Here is an 18,954-nt window from a genome sequence, read left to right on the forward strand (position 1 = left end):
ATAAGGGTAATCGAGAAAATAATTATTATTTTTATAACTCTCATACAGTGTCAACACAATATGATATAACCGTTGGTTACACCATATAAATACTCAGCTTCACTGAGACTCGCTGGCTAGCTTGTACGGGTTACCTTGGGGGGTTTATAGTTGGTACCCTCTATGCCAAGGTTGTATTGGTAGAATGTGGGTCTTAAAAGATGGTTAAAAAAGCGCCACATACGGTTTAATAAATGAACCCACTAACCCACCAACATACCCCCGTGTGTAGGGATAGTGGGAATAGGTTGCTCAAAATAAAAGCATATTGCAGTTTATTTGGTACTTTTTTTTGGTAGTTTGGAACTTACTTGCTATCTTAATTACCCCTCTTGTACCTCTAGGTAACTCAAGTCAGCTTCAGTGAGAGGTGTGTTTAGTATATTTCAATAAGCAGCATCCAACAAGTGCTAATTAAACAGCTAATTTAATCAAGCTTGAATAGACCAGATTAAATGCTGCTGATTAAATAGTGCAGATTTATATACTCCAGAAATAGATGTACTCTAGAAATAGATGCAAATTGCCTCATGCTTTAGAAGCAATAAATGTCTGATATTATATATACGAAATTAAAAAACAACCAAAGGATTAAATTTAAAATGATATCCGTGGTCTTATCTTGTCTGTAGAAGACCCATTCTTATTTTAAGAAAGAAGCTCAAAAAACGATAGTTAAAATAAATAAAAACAAATTTATTATTAAAAAATGAAGGATTGCTCGGAAACCACCAACTTAGCGTGACGCTTCCAGACAATCAAAAGTCTTTTTTATAAATAACACTGTATTTATTCAAATTAAGGAGAAATATTGGTACTGAAAAATCATAAAATAATTAAATAAGTCCGGCGAATCTACATTGTTGTGAAAACAAAGCCTATTAAAAATATAGTAACTCCATCTTAACTAACTATCTGCCCGCAATCCTTCAACATCATACCGGTCGATAAGGTTACAGGCAATGAGCACCACTAACATGAAATATAAACGTATAATGAAATGTTCAGACAAATATTTCGAAGCATGGGCAACCCGCACTCTGCCAAGTTAAAGAGATAAAAGCTGAATTTAGTTACTTAAAAATTACAGATAATATTGTTAACGTAATATTGTTAAATTAAAATTATAAAATAGCGATCAATGGCATAGGATTCCAAGTAAATTCCTGTAAATAAAGGAGAACAAAATATCTACAAAATTACATTATCGTAACGTCAAACAACAATCAAATCTTATATAAATAACAAAATACATAGTTATCTTACCAATAGAAGTAGTACAATAGAAGTAAAGACCTTAAACAGTATGCGTAGATGGTTGCCTAAAGACATTGTTAAATAGCCAGTACCCAAAGTCATCTATATTTACTCTGAGTAAAGGCGTTGATTGAATATTTGTATCAAATATATTAAATATTAAAATATATCAAATATATTAAATATTTGTATCAAATATTCAATCAACGGTAAAGGGATGGTTTTATTGGATGGTATATTGATTTTTAAGTTTCGCCATTTTATAAGTAAAATGGAATATTGAGATTGTTATATATTAAATTATTTTAACATAACATTGACATGTTACAATGAAATAGTGTTTGTGCCTTCTGTAGGACATCGCATTCAATTCATGATTACCCTGATTTATTAACCTGGCAGTGCCGCCGCGAGTAGAAAAGATGCAAATTATCAAATTGTGTTTCAACTGTCTTAAAGAGGGGCATGGAAGTAGATTTTGTAAATTTATATATTACTATAAGAGGTGCAAAATAAAACATCATACTCTATTACAATTTAATAAACCCCACCAAGAAACACAGGTTTTAAATAATGAGCCAGAGCAGAATGAGGGAGGGCACTGATGTGGCTGCAAGTCTATCTAGTGGTGTAAGTTTGTTGTTCTCCATGTCTTGTTGTAAACAACCTAAGTGAATAAGTGAAGGTTATTTATACAGTGTGTTCATTTGAAAACTTCCCACCACGGAATTATCGAAAACCACTCTTTAAAAAAAACGTCGAAACACGTCAAAAGGTTTGTCAAGGGGGACAACTTTCTAACCTAAAATTACTTCACCCCCTTTCACCATCTGCCCCCCAGGGTCATCCCCTTAAAAATTTTAAATGGCAAGGGGTATCGAGTAATAGCTTGTTTAAAAGGTCTTTCGAAGTCTTTTATTTTGACGTTTAATTTTTTTAAATCGGTCGATTCGTTTTCGGTAAAATTAGAAAAATCTTTGTTTATCCTAATTTGTTCAGATAGAAAACAAAAACATGAAAATATCAGTTATCAGTGTGCTAGGTCCATCCATTAAGTAAGGATATTATGTTAATTTAAGTCAATTTTCCCTTCATGGTGGACGGAATGTCTTCATTATCTTTGTTTTATTTATTAGATTTACGAAGTTATACTCTATATAAATTCATATTTCTTTATTATGTATTATTTAGCGGCTTTGCACATATTTTGGTGAATCATGCTTTGATCATGCTAATATTCATTTTACCGTGTGGTCTGATGGTCAACCTGCAGCCATGATAATTGGCTCTCTATTTTGCCTTGAGAAATTAAACAAACGTGTTGTTGGAGACACCTAATTTTTTTTGACTTTGAGTATTCTACACACAAAGACTTTTTTAGAATCAATAAGACTTGAGTAATACGGGTAGGCAGGCATTATCCCTGCACTATTTTATAAATAAAGTTTTAGCCAATGAGCAAAAATACGAGTCGATATTTTACATTAATTACTTTTCTATTTTTTTACAGTCTTATGCGGATATCTGTAAAAAAAATATCTTGTAATTTTACCATTCAAGGCAATGTTTATAATTTTTTTTTCTATAGGGTGGATTAAAAGCAGCAATACTGGCAGATGTAATGCAGGGACTAACAATGATAGCTATATGCGTAGCCATAATTATTCAGGGCTCTATTGAAGCAGGTGGCTTTGGCCAGGTTTATCAAATTAGTCAAAGGGATGGACGATTAAATTTCTTTAAGTAAGTACAGAACCATTTTAATAAGGAAAAACAAAAATGCTCTGATAACACTTTTAAAAAGACAAATAAACTACGTAATACGATCTAATAATAAGCTTACCGCTTCCGACGATTTCCAATATTTAGGTTAATTTAGACTAGCACAATCTTTATGCAACGATAACGATATAAACTCTAAGAAAACTTAGAGCTTAAGTTTGCGAGGCATACATTTATTTTCACGATTAAAAACGTTCGGCTTATTTTGTTGCAAAGTCGAAAATTCGTCGAAAGTGTTTTTTTTGGTACGAAAAAATAGCCTGGTCAAGTAAGGGGTATTAGACCAGACAAAAAAAAAATTGCATTGAGTCACTTAAGCATTATTTCTAAATCTAAATTTACACAATCTACGTGTACTATACAAAATTTTCCATTTAATAACTCTTAAAATGTGTATATGAAGTATTAAACATACCGCAATCTTAAGTCAGTTGCTTTAACTTAACAAAAAGTAAGATACTAATGCCTATAGTGTTTTCTGTTAATTAAAAAAAATTAATAATTAAAGGCAATAAAACAGAAAATGACACTTACATATTTCAATTACTATTTCGTAATGTGCTGGAGCATATTATGATAATCGTAGTGCCAGCACTTTCGAAAATATTTGTGAAACCCTTGATTCAACATTTAACGCATTCAACGAAAAGCAGAATAAACAAAAATACCTCGTTTTATGAAGTATCCCAACGAACGTATTCTTTATCGTTCAGCTCTTTCTGCCAAGTTTCTTTCTTTAAAACCCAATTCGCTTTTTCCTTTGGTTTTCTAGGTGCCCTATTCTGAAGAAGCCATGAAGCTTTCCGCCTTTCGGAGCATCTTGACAACCTTTTATCATTTGATTCTTTGTGGTAACTTTCTTTTTTTAAAACTGTATTCGGTATAGTTTTAATGTGCACCAAAATGGTATAAAATTCCTGAGAAGTAATACACTTCAGATCGACTAGTTTTACAAGACGTGATTTTATGTTTCCAATTCCTGCCTACCATAACCCGCCGAAATTGGGTGCAGATGATGTATTGAAATACCGTTTAATTTTCTACTTCATAGTCCATTTGTATTTTATTACAAGGAGTAAAGAAGGGATTTTAAAAATCCAAAAACTTCCAATGCCTGCAACCCTGGATATAGGTTTTATGTATGGATATTCTCTATTACCAATTCAGTTAGCCTGTGCTTCTGAAAGTGACAAAAGCAATTTTTATAATACAAAAGCGCTAGTTAATTGTCCGCCGACAATTAACTAGCGCGGACACCCGAAGAAGGTTTTTGCAGTCATTTAATGATGTCTTAACCTGCGAAATCATTTTTGATAAAGGGTTTTTAGAAATCTTTTTATCTGGGCTATTTTTAATAAGATCATCAACTCGTTTAAAATATTCTTGTTTGTCTAAGATAACAACTTAGTTTCCATTGTCAACTTTTAAATAGAAACAATCTTTTTCTCTCAGTCGTTTAAAAATATTAGAACCCGATGTGTTTTTTGATTTAGTAAGATTTTTTGTAATTTGGTTGCGAATCTTTTCTCTAGGGAAGCCTTTAGAAGATTCTGGCAAGTACTGAACTGATGATTCAACACTTACTGCAATCTCCTTCAGGTTGTTTTTGCAAATTTTAGATCCTTATTGAGAACATCAAGTTCTTTCCCATTTAATGACTGAGAGTATTGATTTTCAACTATATTAATGAGTTTTTCCTTTTGTGGTATATCCTTCGCACTCACTAACTTTTTTAGTTTTTTGTTTAGTGAAGAGAATTTGCTAATGTATTTGTGGTTCATAACCTCAAATATATTTCTTTGAAAATTGCTCCATGCTTGATACTCTAAATCATTTTGTTTAAAAGTAAGTTTTTTAAAAAGTGTGTATGCTTCTAATTCTAAAATGCTACGTTTACTATATAAATGTTTTAATTCTAAATCTAGCCATTTTTGCTTAGCAGAAACTTTTGACAGTCTTTTTGGCAAATTCAGATTTACTTTTCAAAGATACATCAATAAACTTTGAAAAAACTACAAGACGTTTGCAAGATTTTAGAAACTAAAAATCTGCATTAATTAATCTAATTTTAGTATTTTGTTAATTTTAGATAATTTTGTAGAACAACTCAATAATTGTTTTCCCTCTATTAAATTTACCTTCGAACAAGAAACAATCACCATAACCAACTTCCATTCTTAGATACTTTGTTAAGTTAAAATTTGATATTTATAAAAAAACAGAAACAAATACTTTTAGATACATAACTAGTGACTCTAACCATTGTTTTCAACATAAAATGGCTAGCATTCATTTTTTGGTATATCGTCTCATTTGCTCTAAGTAATAGCAGATTTAATAAAGAAAAAGCAACAATTAAAACAATTGCTAGGGTCAATGGTTATGACGATAAGATTATTAATGAGCTGATTAGAAGACAGGTTTAAAGTTAATCTTAAAAACTCTACCACATTTCAAAAAGATGAAAATAAGCAAACTTTTGTTGCAATACCATATGATCCTATCTTGACGAGAGGCTTTGATAGAGTTTTTAAAGACTTGGGTCTAAGAATGGTCTATCAAAGTTCGGTCAAGTTACGAAATCTTTAAGGAAACCCAAAAGATAAAAAAAGACCAATGAAAAGTCTGGGATCTATGAGATTAATTGCAACGATTGTGATAAAACGTACATAGGACAAACCAGAAGATCAATTAATGTCAGATTTAAAGAACATGTAGCTCATGGGAAATATGGAAGAGTTGAAAAGTCAAGTTTGGCTGAACATGTTTTAAATACTGGTCACTTTGTAGGGATAGACAACTTAAAATTAATTAAACCAGTTAATAACAATAGAAAATTAGATGTATACGAAGTTAGCAATATTCAAAAATCAAAAATACATTCTTAACAGGGATAAAGGTCCAATCCCTTATAGTCAATTATATTGTTTAGTTAGTGTTAAGATTTGTTTGGCCATGCTTCATTGCTTTTTCCGCTCTATTAGTTACATCATTAGTATATAAGGAGATTTGTAAGAAGTTTTATTTTAGTTTTAATCTTCTCCTGAAGATGCTAATATCGTTAGCGGAACACATGTAGGGATTAAAAATAGTAAAAGAGTTTTGGTTAGTGGTAAAACTGTCTCGTAATTTGAGCATCACACCAAAGGTTCCAACCATAGGACTAATTTAAGGATGGTATTAGCATTGACTATTGGCGTAAAAAAATTACCATTTCTATTTACGTGAACCAAAGCATTAGGGATGTGGACTTTTTCGATTTCCTGTCTACACAAAATAGCGTCGGTATCTGAGAGATTACATTTAAGTTTTAATATTTACTCTGTTCTGACGGAAATATTAATTTTGTTTGAATGGAAGGCTTATTTATAAATTCTGTAATTTTTTCAATTTTGTGAACTGGCAAGGATTTAAATAAGTTATTAATTGTTTGTTGTTTAAATTAATAGTGCATTTATAGTGTGCCAAAAATCAAGGCCTAGGATTCCAACAAAGTCTATGTCTAAATTCTATTATAAATATAGATTTTATATGGCTCTTTAAAGTTAAAGGGTATAAGAATTGATTCTGTAACAAAGAGTTTTTTATCGGTAATACCTTAAATTAAATTTTTATCTGGAAAACGTTGCTTGAAATTTTTCACGGCATTTTCTTTGAATATTTTAGTTTTAAAGTATTTGTAGCGTCTGTAACGTAGTATAAAATCCAGGGATGGGTCGAAATCGTCTAGATTTAGTATCTGAATTTGGTTTTGAGTCTCTGCCATTTCCCTGGTTTTCTGATTCTTGGGTCATATTGGGCGTAAAGAAGACTACCCACCGAACCGGGTGGTTTTGACTGGATAGAGATAGAAAATCCTAAATTTTGAACATTGATTTAATTTATTGTTTAATCTCAACGTTACTGAAAGTTATTTGGTTGTGGGTTAGCAGATGAAAAGTGAGTTATTTGTTCATTGGGTCTATTTTGTTGAATAGGATTAGGTGAATTGTTATTAAGAAGGGCTCTTTGGAAATTGTTGTTCTTCTTTGATTCTCGCAAAGTAAGACAGTTAAAGTTCACGTCTTATGCGAACTAAAAGTTGTTACGCTTCTAAACGATCTCTCGTATTACTTGCCCGAATGATATGACCAATTTTTGGTTCTAATCCTGTTGGTAGGGTGCTGAGTGCCATTGATTCATAAGGGGTTAGTTGTGCCTGTTTTTCATTAAAGGACATGTTATTGTTCGGGATATTTGCATGCATTTTTGCATTCAAGGTTTGGACCCGGTTGAGTAATGTTAAAGAAGATTTTTTTTTTTTGGGGTCGGTGGAGAAATTCTTTATGAACACTAGTTACGCGGCGCCGCCCCAGTAGTGTGGGACTCAGTGTCGAGCCTGTTTCGTCCTGTACCCACTAAAACTCCGCTGGGTGGTGCCTTGTGGCTCCCTACACTGCGGTCTGCTAAGAAGCAGTCCTATTGTGTCCCATATGTTTAGTCCCACAGGTTCAATTCTGTAGCTTCAAGGAAGTCCAGGATTGTGCCCAGTGGTAGATTTCTTATACCCTCTGGTGAGGGTTTCTCTTCCCCCAAGAATGTTGCCCTGGTTTGATTAAATGCTTCACAGAAGCACAGTATGTGAAGAGTTGTTTCGTCCTCCTCATTGCATCCCCTACATAGCGAGGTAACTGATTTCTCTAGCGTATGCAGGTGTTTCCTGCTGGGCGCATGGCCTGTAAATAGCCCCGCGACCCTTAGCAGTTGTTGTCTGGAGAGGCCCAGTATGTTCTCACCCTTCTTGAAGGGTGGGCTGCCTATAAGTTGTTTGGATTGTTCCATCTTGGGCAGCTGTTCCCAGTAGGATTTGTTCTGGTTTGTTAGCCAGTTGCCGATTTCCCTCTTCCAGGTCTTATCGTTGACACAACATGTTGGTTCAGGGCCTATCAGGCTGTTGCTGGCTCCCTGAGTTGCAAGTTGGATAGCCCTTCTTGCAGCCCTATTGTTGCTCATATTCTCTGCTAGGATTATCTCTGGCCTATTTTGCGCATCGGCGAGGTTCCTGAGATCCTCCCAGCAGCTTTGCATAGTCCTTGACTTAGTCTCGAACTGTTGTAGTGCAAGTGTTGCAGCCTGGTCTCCTGTGAAAATTGCGAAGGTTTTGCCTCTTTTCAGCCCTTCTCTCATCAGTTGGACACAGGTTTGTATTCCTATTATGCTTACCTGTAAATTTGTTGTTTCCAGGCCCAGGTTTGGCATGAGTTGTCTGCCCTGTTGTTCGTCCTCCACCATGCCCACAGCTACCCCGATCTTGGATCGTTTGGTTGCCGTGTACCATACTGAGTAACCTCTTTGCCTAAGCCTGTCGGCTTCTGCGTCCAGTGGTCCCCTTTTCTCTTTTATGACAAAAGGTTTGTCTAGGTATGTGACCTTGGTTCTGTCTGTTCTTAGGGCCAGGCGCCCAAGGTCCTGTATCTTGTCAAATAAGGCATTGTGCCCATCTTTCGATAGGATTGTTGCGCCATTTGACAGCAGTCTTTTCGCCCCCGATATAGCTTCAGCCCGTACCACTAAGTGTAGCGGGCTTAGTCCTATCAGGTTCTCTAGGGCAGAAGTCGGCGTTGTTGGCATCGCTCCTGTTATTCCCAGACATGCTATTCGCTGTGTTTTGTTGAGTATCTGTATTACAGTCCTCTTTTCTGCCGCATGCCACCATATAGGTGCTGCGTATGTAATGATGGGTCTAACCATTGTCGTGTACATCCAATGAACCATTTTTGGTGACAGTCTCCATGATCTACCGAACATTCTCTTACAGTACATAAGAGTTTTCGTGGCTTTATTTGTAGCCTGGATTACATGCTTCTTGATGCTGAGTTTTTTACCCAGGGTTATACCTAGATATTTGACCTCGTCTTCAAGTCGCAGATTTTCTCCATAAAATTTTATGTTTCTAATGGGCTTTAGTTTCCTTCTTTTGGTAAAGGAAACCAGAGTAGTTTTTGTGGGATTTACCCTTAGTTGTTCTTTCTCATACCAGTGCTCGACAGTAGTCAGGGCTCTTTGCATTTTTTAGAATACATGAGCCTGACTACCCCCTCGTGTAAGGATGACTTTATCGTCAGCATATCCTATAGCGAGGATAAGCTGCCTCTCCAGTCGTGTCAGCAAGCTGTCCGCTACAAGGTTCCACAGCAGCGGTGACAGTACGCCCCCTTGCGGTGTTCCTCTGCACACTTTGACCGTTGTGCTGTTGAGATTTGCTGCTACTTTCCTATGATTTAGCATTTGGGTTATCCAGCCGCCAATCATGGGATGTATTCCTCGTGCTGCTATCGCACGGTTGATTGAGTCATATGATGTATTGTCGAATGCTCCCTCAATGTCTAAGAAAGCTCCTAGGGCGCTCTCTTTGTTGTTCAGATATTGTTCGACCCTCTGGGTTATCTCGTGAATCGCTGATTCGCAAGATTTACCTGTTTGGTAGGCATACTGGTGTCGATGTAGAGGGTTGACCCGTAATACATTGTCCCTGATATGCCTTTCTATGAGCTTTTCCTCTGTTTTTAGGAGGAATGATGTAAGGCAGATTGGTCGGAATGATTTAGGTTTCGCATAGGAGTCGCGTCCCGTCTTTGGTAGAAATACTACCTTTGCTTATCTCCAACTCTCTGGTATATGCGCCGTGGCTAGACTTGCCCGCATTATTTTACATAGTGCAGGCAGCAGCAGTTCGCTACCCCCGCTGTAACATGACTGACATTATGCCATCCATTCCGGGAGATTTAAATGGTTTGAAGGAATTTATCGCCCATTTAACCTTCTCGTAGGTTACTACCTTTTTTGCTAGTTCCCAGTGTTCCCTTTTGCCCCTGTTCGGAATGATAGGAGTTGGGTCCTGGGTATGTTCTGGTTGATGGAGAATTTTCGATCCCGGAAAGTGCGTGTTCAGCATTAAGCCAAGCGTTTCTTCCTCGGTTGTCGTATATTCTCCATCGGGTTTTAGTCAAGAGCCTAGGGTTTGTTGTGGCCCTTTGAATATTGCCTTGTGGAGTCTAGCATATGCTGGTGTCTCCGTTAAGTCCCGGCATAGCTTCCTCCACCCTTATTTCTTTGCTCTTTTTATAGCATCATTATACCTGGTTAAGTGTTGTCTGTATAGATTCCACTCGCCAGTTCTTTTGGCTCTGTTAAAAAGCTTTCTTACTGTCTTCCTTAGCTCGCCCAATTCTTGGTTCCACCATGAGGTGTTCCCTGCTTGACGTGGTTTGCTTAGTGGACATGAATTTTCAAAAAAAGCAACTTTAATAGCCTCAGTGACTGACTCTGTCAGCACTTCGAGCTCTACATTGTCTTTTGCCTCCGTTGGACAGTTCTCCAGTTCGCGTCCTAGTATCTCATTAAAGAGGTCCCAGTCCGTTTTCCTGGCGTTCCTGTAGATCTCCGGATTTGTATTCATAGATTCTAGATCGAATCTTATGTACCTGTGATCCGACAAACTTGGTTCGTCAGATACATACCATTTTTTAACGAGGTCGCAGATGCGTCCCTTGCCAATGGTTAGATCAATTACGTCTCTGCGGAGTATGTTGACGAAGGTCGGTTCCTCCCCCACATTAAGTATATTTAGACCGGAGGCAGCACAGTAATTTAATAATGATTCGCCTCGTTTGTTTGTTCCAGTGCTTTTCCCAGATAGTGTGGTGAGCATTGGCGTCACAGCCTAAAGGAGATTCCTTTGCTAATTACCGCGTGGTAAGTATTAAATCACAAGGATAGGTCTCTAGTATCGCCAAATTGAGAGTTCAATAATTGTTTTATTTCTAAATATGACAAAGGATTTCTAAAGCTTATGAGCTGCGCTGCTTTTCCGCGTTATTTATTTTGTATGTGAATTACTAATAGATGTTTCCGATTTTCAGTGGACAATGGACATGTTATAAGCACTATTACAGGCGTTAAGAAATGTTTGAAGAAAAATTTGATCTTGAAACTCAGGGATTATTGAGAAGATTTCTCATAATTTCTATGGTTCTACTTCTGCATCGTTATGTGCAGTAATATTTGTTTTGTTGTCTATCATGATTTTCAATTAACAATAAAATTACAAGCAAATAGTAAATATTTTGTTAAATATGTATTGACACAAAGAATTTTCGTTGAAAACACAACACTACTATAAATTATTAAAATAATTATTGATTAAAGGAAAATCAATAGTTTATTTCTTAAAAAAATAATGGGAAAACGATTATTTGATTTTTCTGTAACAATAACACGGAAAAAGATAACGGTAACTGAAAGAATTCAGTAGGTAAATACCTTAAACAAGGAACAAAGTTTAGTTTTCTGATTATTCTGCTAATAAAATATTAAATTGTTGAACGGAATAGTACCGTTGATTGATTATAATTAATAAACCTATTAAAACAATACGTCCGTAAATCGTCGTAAGTGAGGTCGTTACAATTCTTCGGGATTCTTAATTGGTTCTCTTTCTGTTAAAGGATAGGGATCCACCGTCACTAGTTAGAATACTCGTATTCTAGCAACGTTGTCAGATCCTACTAATGACTGACTAATGACTGCCAATTGTTAGATTAGTTATTTCACAATTTACTATTTAAAAAACACTTTTATTACTTTTAAAATTACAATAAAAAAACACATTAACGTGACAGTAACTTAAAATAAATAAATGTAATGCCAAAATGGTTTGATATGTAATAGCTTTCAATCTTGGTTTGTCCTTCTTTTTATAGTTCTTAAATATGCCGATTTAGTAGGAACAGGTGTAAATAGTGGGTCATATTCCTTTTTTATTCCCTTTTCAACGAGCGAGCGTTTGTGATAATAAAACATACCTTTACATCCAAAAATCTCATCCATTCTCCTCTAAGAGACCAACATACAAAATTGACGAAAAACAAATAAAAACGCAAAGCCACGGTCTCACAACATGTAATCAAACGGACTACACGGATGGCTTCTAAAGGTCTGATAATGCTCTAACTAGAGCGAAACACGCGTAGCCCGTTTGATTACATGTTGTGAGACCGTGACTTTGTGTTTTTATTTGTTTTTCGTCAATACCTTTACATTTGGAAAAAAAAAGTTGGAGGTGGTGTCTAACCTCAAAAGAGGGTAAATTTTATAAAGGGGCCAACAAAAATATGTGCCAAACTGAAAATAAAGGGACCCGTATTCCTTTATTATTTCAACAAATAAATAGGCTCCTTAATACTGAATTTATTTCACTTAAAAATTTCACCCTGTATATTAACATTTTTCTGACTATTTATATTAATATAATCAGAAAATCTAGAAATCGTTCTTTTTCTATAGCTCGTTTAACATATCACATTCTCTGCTAATATAAATTTTGTATTATATAATATGAAACTGAACCTTTTCTTTTTTGGCCTAAAAAATTAAATATATGGGAATTATATAAATGTATCTTTTTTTTTTCAGTTGGAGTCTTGATCCAACAGAACGTGTATCATCTACGTCTGCCCTTATCGGTCAACTTTTTATGTCTCTTTCAATTTTTGGATGCCAACAAAACTTTGTTCAGAGATATTGCAGTATGGATTCTAAAAAAAAAGTTACAAGGTAAAATTTAACGTTTTACTATTTTCTGTGAATTTTTTAATTGTGGTCGTTATATTTAGTAAGTAGTTGCGATTGGTTGAACAGTAATAATAAGTTGGACAATAAACTTAATCAGACATGCGTCATAAGACTGAAATAGAACTATCAACTTTTACTTAGCAACGAATTGCAAAGTTTTCCTATATATTTCTCTAGTCATAGCTATTAAATTTTTAAGTATTTTAACAGAATTTCAAATATGAGATATTTTTACCAATATATAAGTATTGATATATGTAAAAAAAATTGATGGAATACGTGGAATGGGTACTTTCCATCCAAATAATATTTGGTGTCAGCCAGTCTTTTTTCCAAAACTTTGCCACAACAACCCTAGGGCCTAGGTGGAGGAATACAAGGTTCTCCACTCACAATAAACCTTATAAAACTTAATTTATATTTATCAGTAGTTTTTTTTTGCCGGAGAAATTTTTTATGAACACCGGTAGTTCTTAAACTCTTGGTAGTGTGGGGATTCCGCAACCGGTTACCCACTAAAATTTCCCTGCGGAATGGTGCCACTTGGTGGCTCCCTGCACTGCGGTCTGCTCTACTGCAAAAAGGAAATTTTCTAGAAAGTCCAGTATTTTGCCAATTGGTATCGTTCTTATCCTCTCTGGTTTCCGTTTGGCTACGTCCAGGGTTGTCGCTCTGGTCTGGTTGAATGCTTCGCTAAAGCATAGAATGTAAAGAATGTTTTTTCCTCGCCTCTTAGCCTCTACGCAGCAGTGTATCTACGTTCCCGAGTCTGTATAAGTATTTGCTTCAGGATGCATGACCAGTGAGCAGCCCTGTTACCTTTCGCAGACATTAGCTGGTGTAATAAAGTATGTTCCTCTTCTCCTGAAGAACGGGCTGCCCAAAACTTGTTTGGCGAGTTGCAGCTTAAGCAGTTGTTCCTAATAGTTTTTATTCTCCAGTTTCTCATATCCCTTTTCCAGGTTTTCTCAGTGACACAGCATGTTGGTTGTGTGCTTTTGAGTTTATTGCTGACCTTCTTCATTGCAAGTTGGGTTGCCCTTCTTGCAGCACCATCGCTGCCCCTGGTCTGTTCTAGGATTATCCCTGGCCTGTTTTGATCTTTGACTGGGTCCGTAAGATCTCCCTAGCAGTTGGTACAATCTTAGACCCAGTCTCAAACTTTTAGTTTTTGTTTTAGACCGTTTGCTGCTGCCTTGTCTCCTGTAATGATTGCGAATGGTTAGCCCCTTGGCCCCCTTCTCCCATTAATTGGACATAGGTTTGGTTCAATATTATATTTGCCTGTAAGTCTGTTTCTTCCAGGCCTAGGTTCAGCGTGAGTTTCGACAGTAGCCTTTTTTCCGCTGATATTGGTTTAGCCCGTATTACAAGATCTAGTGGGCTTAGCCCTATCAGATTTTCTAGGACAGCAGTCGGTGTTGTTGACATCGCTCTTGCTATATCTAGACACGCTATTCTTTGTGTCTTATTGAGTGTCTGAATAACAGTCCGCCTTTCTGCCGCATGCCACCATATTGGTGTTGCGCATGTAATGAGAGTCTCACCATTATTGTGTATAATGAGTGTATCATTTTTGGTGATAGTCCTTATGATTTACCGTGAATTTTCTCGCAGTACATAAGAGTTTTCGTGGCCTTGTTTATTACGTGCTTCTTATAGCTAAGTTTTTTAACCAGGGTCACCCCTAGATATTTGACCCTTTCTTCAAGTCGCAGATATTCGCAAAAGTGCTCTAGGTCTCTAATGGGCTCTAGTTTCCTTTTTTTTGTGAAGGCAATTAAAGTTGTTTACGAGCACCTGTGCTCGTCAACGTTCAGAGCTTTTTGCATTTTTTCGAATACATGAACTTCATTACCCGCTCGTGTTAGTAGAACGATATCGTCTGCATATCTCATCAGCCTTATTCCCATGCAGGCCTGTTGTTTACGATTGGTTGGAGGTTCCCAGCGTAAGCTCCTCCATCTTCATTGAATCTTCTATGAACTTAATCTCTTGGGGCTTACCCTGGAAGCCCTTTCTCTCTCTGAACTTTGGCGTTATGCTGCTAAAGTTGAGGTATAGCAATTTCACTTTCCTTACTTTGACCCATGATTTCTCATCTATGAGGAAAGTAGCTAGGTAGCCCTTGCCATTATTCTCCCCACTCGTGGACAGTACTTTCCACAGGCTTTTTGCACATCCAATCTGTGTAAGAGTGCCTTCGGTTCCTCGACGGGACCCGGCACCCAAACCGCTACCTTATGTGATTTTGGAAGCTTACTGGCCTCCGTTATTAGAAGTTGAGCTCGTTCCCAGGGGATCTCTTTCTCCACTAGGCCAAGGAGCCAATTTTTGGTCGGCTCACCGATACAGGTTATGTGAAGGATCCCTTCACCATGGCTTGCATCTGCAACTTTGGGCGCTGCCGGTGACCGCTTTGCAGAGCGAGTATTTTATTGATGATCCAGTACTTTAAAGTATAGACTACTCCTGCGAGATGTGCGCTTCGGGGAAGCTTCTGCCTGTTATGGCAATTTTGATTCCTTCCACCATATCTCTATATGAAAGCTCTGGTTCCCGATTTGGGAAGAGAGCTTTCATTCAATTCACCGAATTTTTTTCCCTAAGCTTCTTTTGGAATTTGTAGGACCTTGGTGTGTTACCCGCAGAACGATGTAGCTTTTGCGTCCCCTTTTATTATGTTGCTGAAACCTTGGTCGAGGTGGGTTTTGGTGCCTTTTCTGGCACCGTCCTCTCCTTTCCCGCCGCCACTTGCCATTTAGATTTGCACTTTTGAGCTCCTGACGGTTTTTTTGGACGAGCCGGGTGCTTGCACCTCGGTCTCAATGGCAGAGCGGCAAGGACCTAATTATTTATAAAAATCGGCATGTATCAAGACTTTTAATAACTTTTTCAGACTCATTTCGATACTTTGTACACAAAACGTTAATCAATCGTACATCGTACTACAGTTTTCAAATGGTGCAAAATTAGGATAAGTGGGACTAGTCCGTTGTTCAAAACTAAAATGCTAGACATAACCATCATGCATGCTTACCAACCAGTATGGCTTTTAACTATTCAACGCGACATAAAATTTTAACCAAGGCAAAGCCGGAAGCTGAGAAAGCATATGCATTTGCTTACAAATGATGTCTTGGTCTTATAAAAGTTGGAGATGCGCTGAATTTAACTGAAAAACTGACTATCTGACTAACATATATGTGTTTTTAAATATAATCTATGTTTAAAAAATGTATTTTAATAGAGTTTTAACATGTTCTTTTTTTATTTGATACTATAACGATATTGTAAACACCGAGAAACCAGCTGATTCTCCATTACTCCGAAATGACAGAAGTTTTGTATTATCTATTAAGAGGGCTATTCAGCCGATGGGCTGTGAATTGGATGTCAGTCAACTTGACTTAAAATAAATGAATAAAAAAATAAATAATAGTGGACTAACATAGATCGGACTAAAGTGTGTAAAAATGCCAAGAGACTGCGTTATGACGACAACTTTGTTTTTGATGCTGCAAGCGATTTTGACCAGATGTTGCAAGATTTAAAAAATTATTTCGGAAAAATTATGTCAACCTGCAAACAAAATTACTCGAAAATGCTACAAAATTGGAATAAAACTATACCACATTTACTAATATAAAAACTGAGCTTGTGGAAAAACTAAGAGAGAATTCTACCAAGTTACATGAAAAGATTTTTAAAAACAAGAAACAGTTAAAAGTTTCATGAAGTTCAAAACAAAATTGCAACACTGGACGTCAACACCAACAATGAGCTGCGCTATAGACCTTCAGCAGGGGACAATAAGAACTAAGTTTCTGACAATATGGAATCTGTTGGTTTGCTGCACCTCAAATCGCCTCAAATGCCCCGATGAAACTACATTCTGGAATATTTATCAGCCTCAGTTTCAAGCGGCTGCAGAAACAAATGGTTGGTTATCCAGGGAGACTCCCACTCAGGGAGACAGCCACTCCCTATACATTGGCCTTGTGAGGAAATGTAACTGCCATCCTGCAAAGAATGTCCCCAGAAGAAAAGGAAGTGGACCACCACTTAGTGAGGCATTTGGAGTGGCCAGTCACCCCTGGAACATGTCTACCATATGCAGCTGAAAAAGTCCTTGCAAGAATTTAAAATTGATATTACACGTTTAGTTCGACTGGCATATCCAGTCTTCAAGAAAAGGATCATGGGACGTTTGGCAATCCAAGTATTTTTGGCTGGACTCCACTATGGTCAAATGTGGTAGGCCTTATTACTAGCACAACATTTCACGTACCCATGAATGCAAAGCTGCCACAGGCACGAACATCGTCGACCTGTATCCCGTAAAAATAAATACCTTCAGATCTCCAGATATAGCAAAATCCGCAGCTAACGTTTGGCAATCAAAATGGCGTCTATACAGCGACGAAAAGTCGAGCAAAGGTTCATGGTGAAACAAGCGTGACACTCACCATGACAAAAGCTACATTTGGATTTCTTGTGATAGTGGCTGATAATGACGTGATCGGAATTGACATAATGAACACTGAGTGAAGCTTTAAACGGGGAGTCCTAAAGATAAATGAAGTTGCTTTTCATCGTAAGAGGGATTACAACATTCGAGCCCTACTTAAGCAGGAAGGTATGATACCAAAACGTGCGTGATTGTTCTAGAGGGCTGCGTTGATAGCAAGTCTACGGACGATGAAGTAGTCATATTTGAACCTGCAATGTATGTGGGAGGGATTATCAACATCACAAATATATGGATAAAGGAAGGGAAGAAGTCAAGTTGGAAAGAAGTTGCCAAGTATTCTCCCAATATCAAGTCTTTTTGAATAAGTCTTGATATCGTGTGCTGAAAAAAAACATAGATTTTAATTTGTGATTTTTTTCCACAACATAGGTAAAATATATAAATGTATTATTATATTTTCTTCTTCCTAATTTATTTAACTGTTTCTTAATCGGATTAAAACATATAGGTTATATAATCTTATATTGACCTTCTGAAGATGTTCCCAAAATATTTCCCTTTCCTCCCGAAACACCCTGTATATATAGAACGAACTTGTTTGTGGAAAGGCAAAAGCTTTTATATATTTAAAAACTTTAAGCCTAGTAAGATTAGAGCTTTTGGGCGCTAAACAAACTCATGCATTTTATTTTACATACTTGTTGACATAAGTTACAATTTTCTTTTACTAATAGCTCTGTTGTATTGCCTTGGAGAAAAAGTTCACCACACCAATGGCAAACCTTTGTAAGCAATTATTGCTTCAGTTTCATACATTTAGGAAAAATTGTCGCATGAAGTTTGACGCCATGACCCATTAGAATTAAATCCAGCTGTTGCGGTATGTTTCTGTCAGAGCTTGATAATTTTTCGTTGTGGTGGAATAGCCCCGCTTTTTTATTTAATCATTGTAACACGTGGAATTTTTCTAAAATAGTAAATCCCACAGATTTAAATTTAGAAGAAAAGGAAAATTATATCTTTCTTCTATAGTACAAAAAAATGATGAACTTACCGATTTTGACTATTTATTTGTTTTATTTGTTATTATTAAGTTTAATTCTTTCCATAAAATAATACGAATTATTGCTTATTTTTTGTCCAAACTTAACTAAATCAATTTTCTTGTTTCACTATAAAGGAATTAAACAATGCTTTCTTATTTCTTACAAAATATTTATAAAATAAATAATTTTTTTCTGAGATTGCGCTAATAAAAAATAACCAGCCCCTTTCAAAATATTAACAAGAATTAAAGCTCTTTCTTGATGAGCAAGGTCTTTTACAAGTGGATGGCAGGTTATGTAATTCTTACTCATTATGTTATGATAGTAAATTTCCTTTACTACTGCATCAAATGCTAAATTAACACGTATGTTGATTTTTGATCTACACATTACATACTTTCATTGTGGTAAAGAAACCACCCAGCACTTTTGATTTCAAAATTTTTGGGTCATTTCTGCCAAGAAAATTATACGTCATGTTATTCGAGAATATCATTCATGCTGGAAAAAAAATTCAAAACCATATAGTATGGACAATCTTCCGAGTTTTAGAATTTCAGAAATTCCTAAGGTTTTACAAATACAGGTTTAGACTTTTCGATCTTTTGATATTACTATGGATCGGCTAAGGGGTGCTAAAATTCCCAATGCTTACGTACGTATGTCGCTTCATCTGTACAAATACTAAATGTTTGCATCTGGAGTTATTATCGGATCTTACCTCAGAAGCCCTTTTGATAGGTC

The 18,954-nt window shown here is 36.3% G+C and overlaps 1 protein-coding gene across 2 annotated transcripts in view; it reads left to right on the plus strand.

The window, feature by feature from the left end:
* The window catches only part of LOC126743592 (sodium-coupled monocarboxylate transporter 1), a 182,665-nt gene that overhangs the window by 123,104 nt on the left and 40,607 nt on the right, over positions 1-18,954 (plus strand). For both annotated transcript variants that reach the window (XM_050450768.1, XM_050450759.1), the window contains exons 4-5: positions 2,885-3,039; positions 12,532-12,672. In XM_050450768.1, coding sequence (XP_050306725.1) covers positions 2,885-3,039; positions 12,532-12,672 — 296 coding nt within the window. The remainder of the gene's footprint in view (positions 1-2,884; positions 3,040-12,531; positions 12,673-18,954) is intronic.

This window comes from Anthonomus grandis, chromosome 1, assembly GCF_022605725.1.
Source record: "Anthonomus grandis grandis chromosome 1, icAntGran1.3, whole genome shotgun sequence".
Taxonomy (NCBI): domain Eukaryota; kingdom Metazoa; phylum Arthropoda; class Insecta; order Coleoptera; family Curculionidae; genus Anthonomus; species Anthonomus grandis.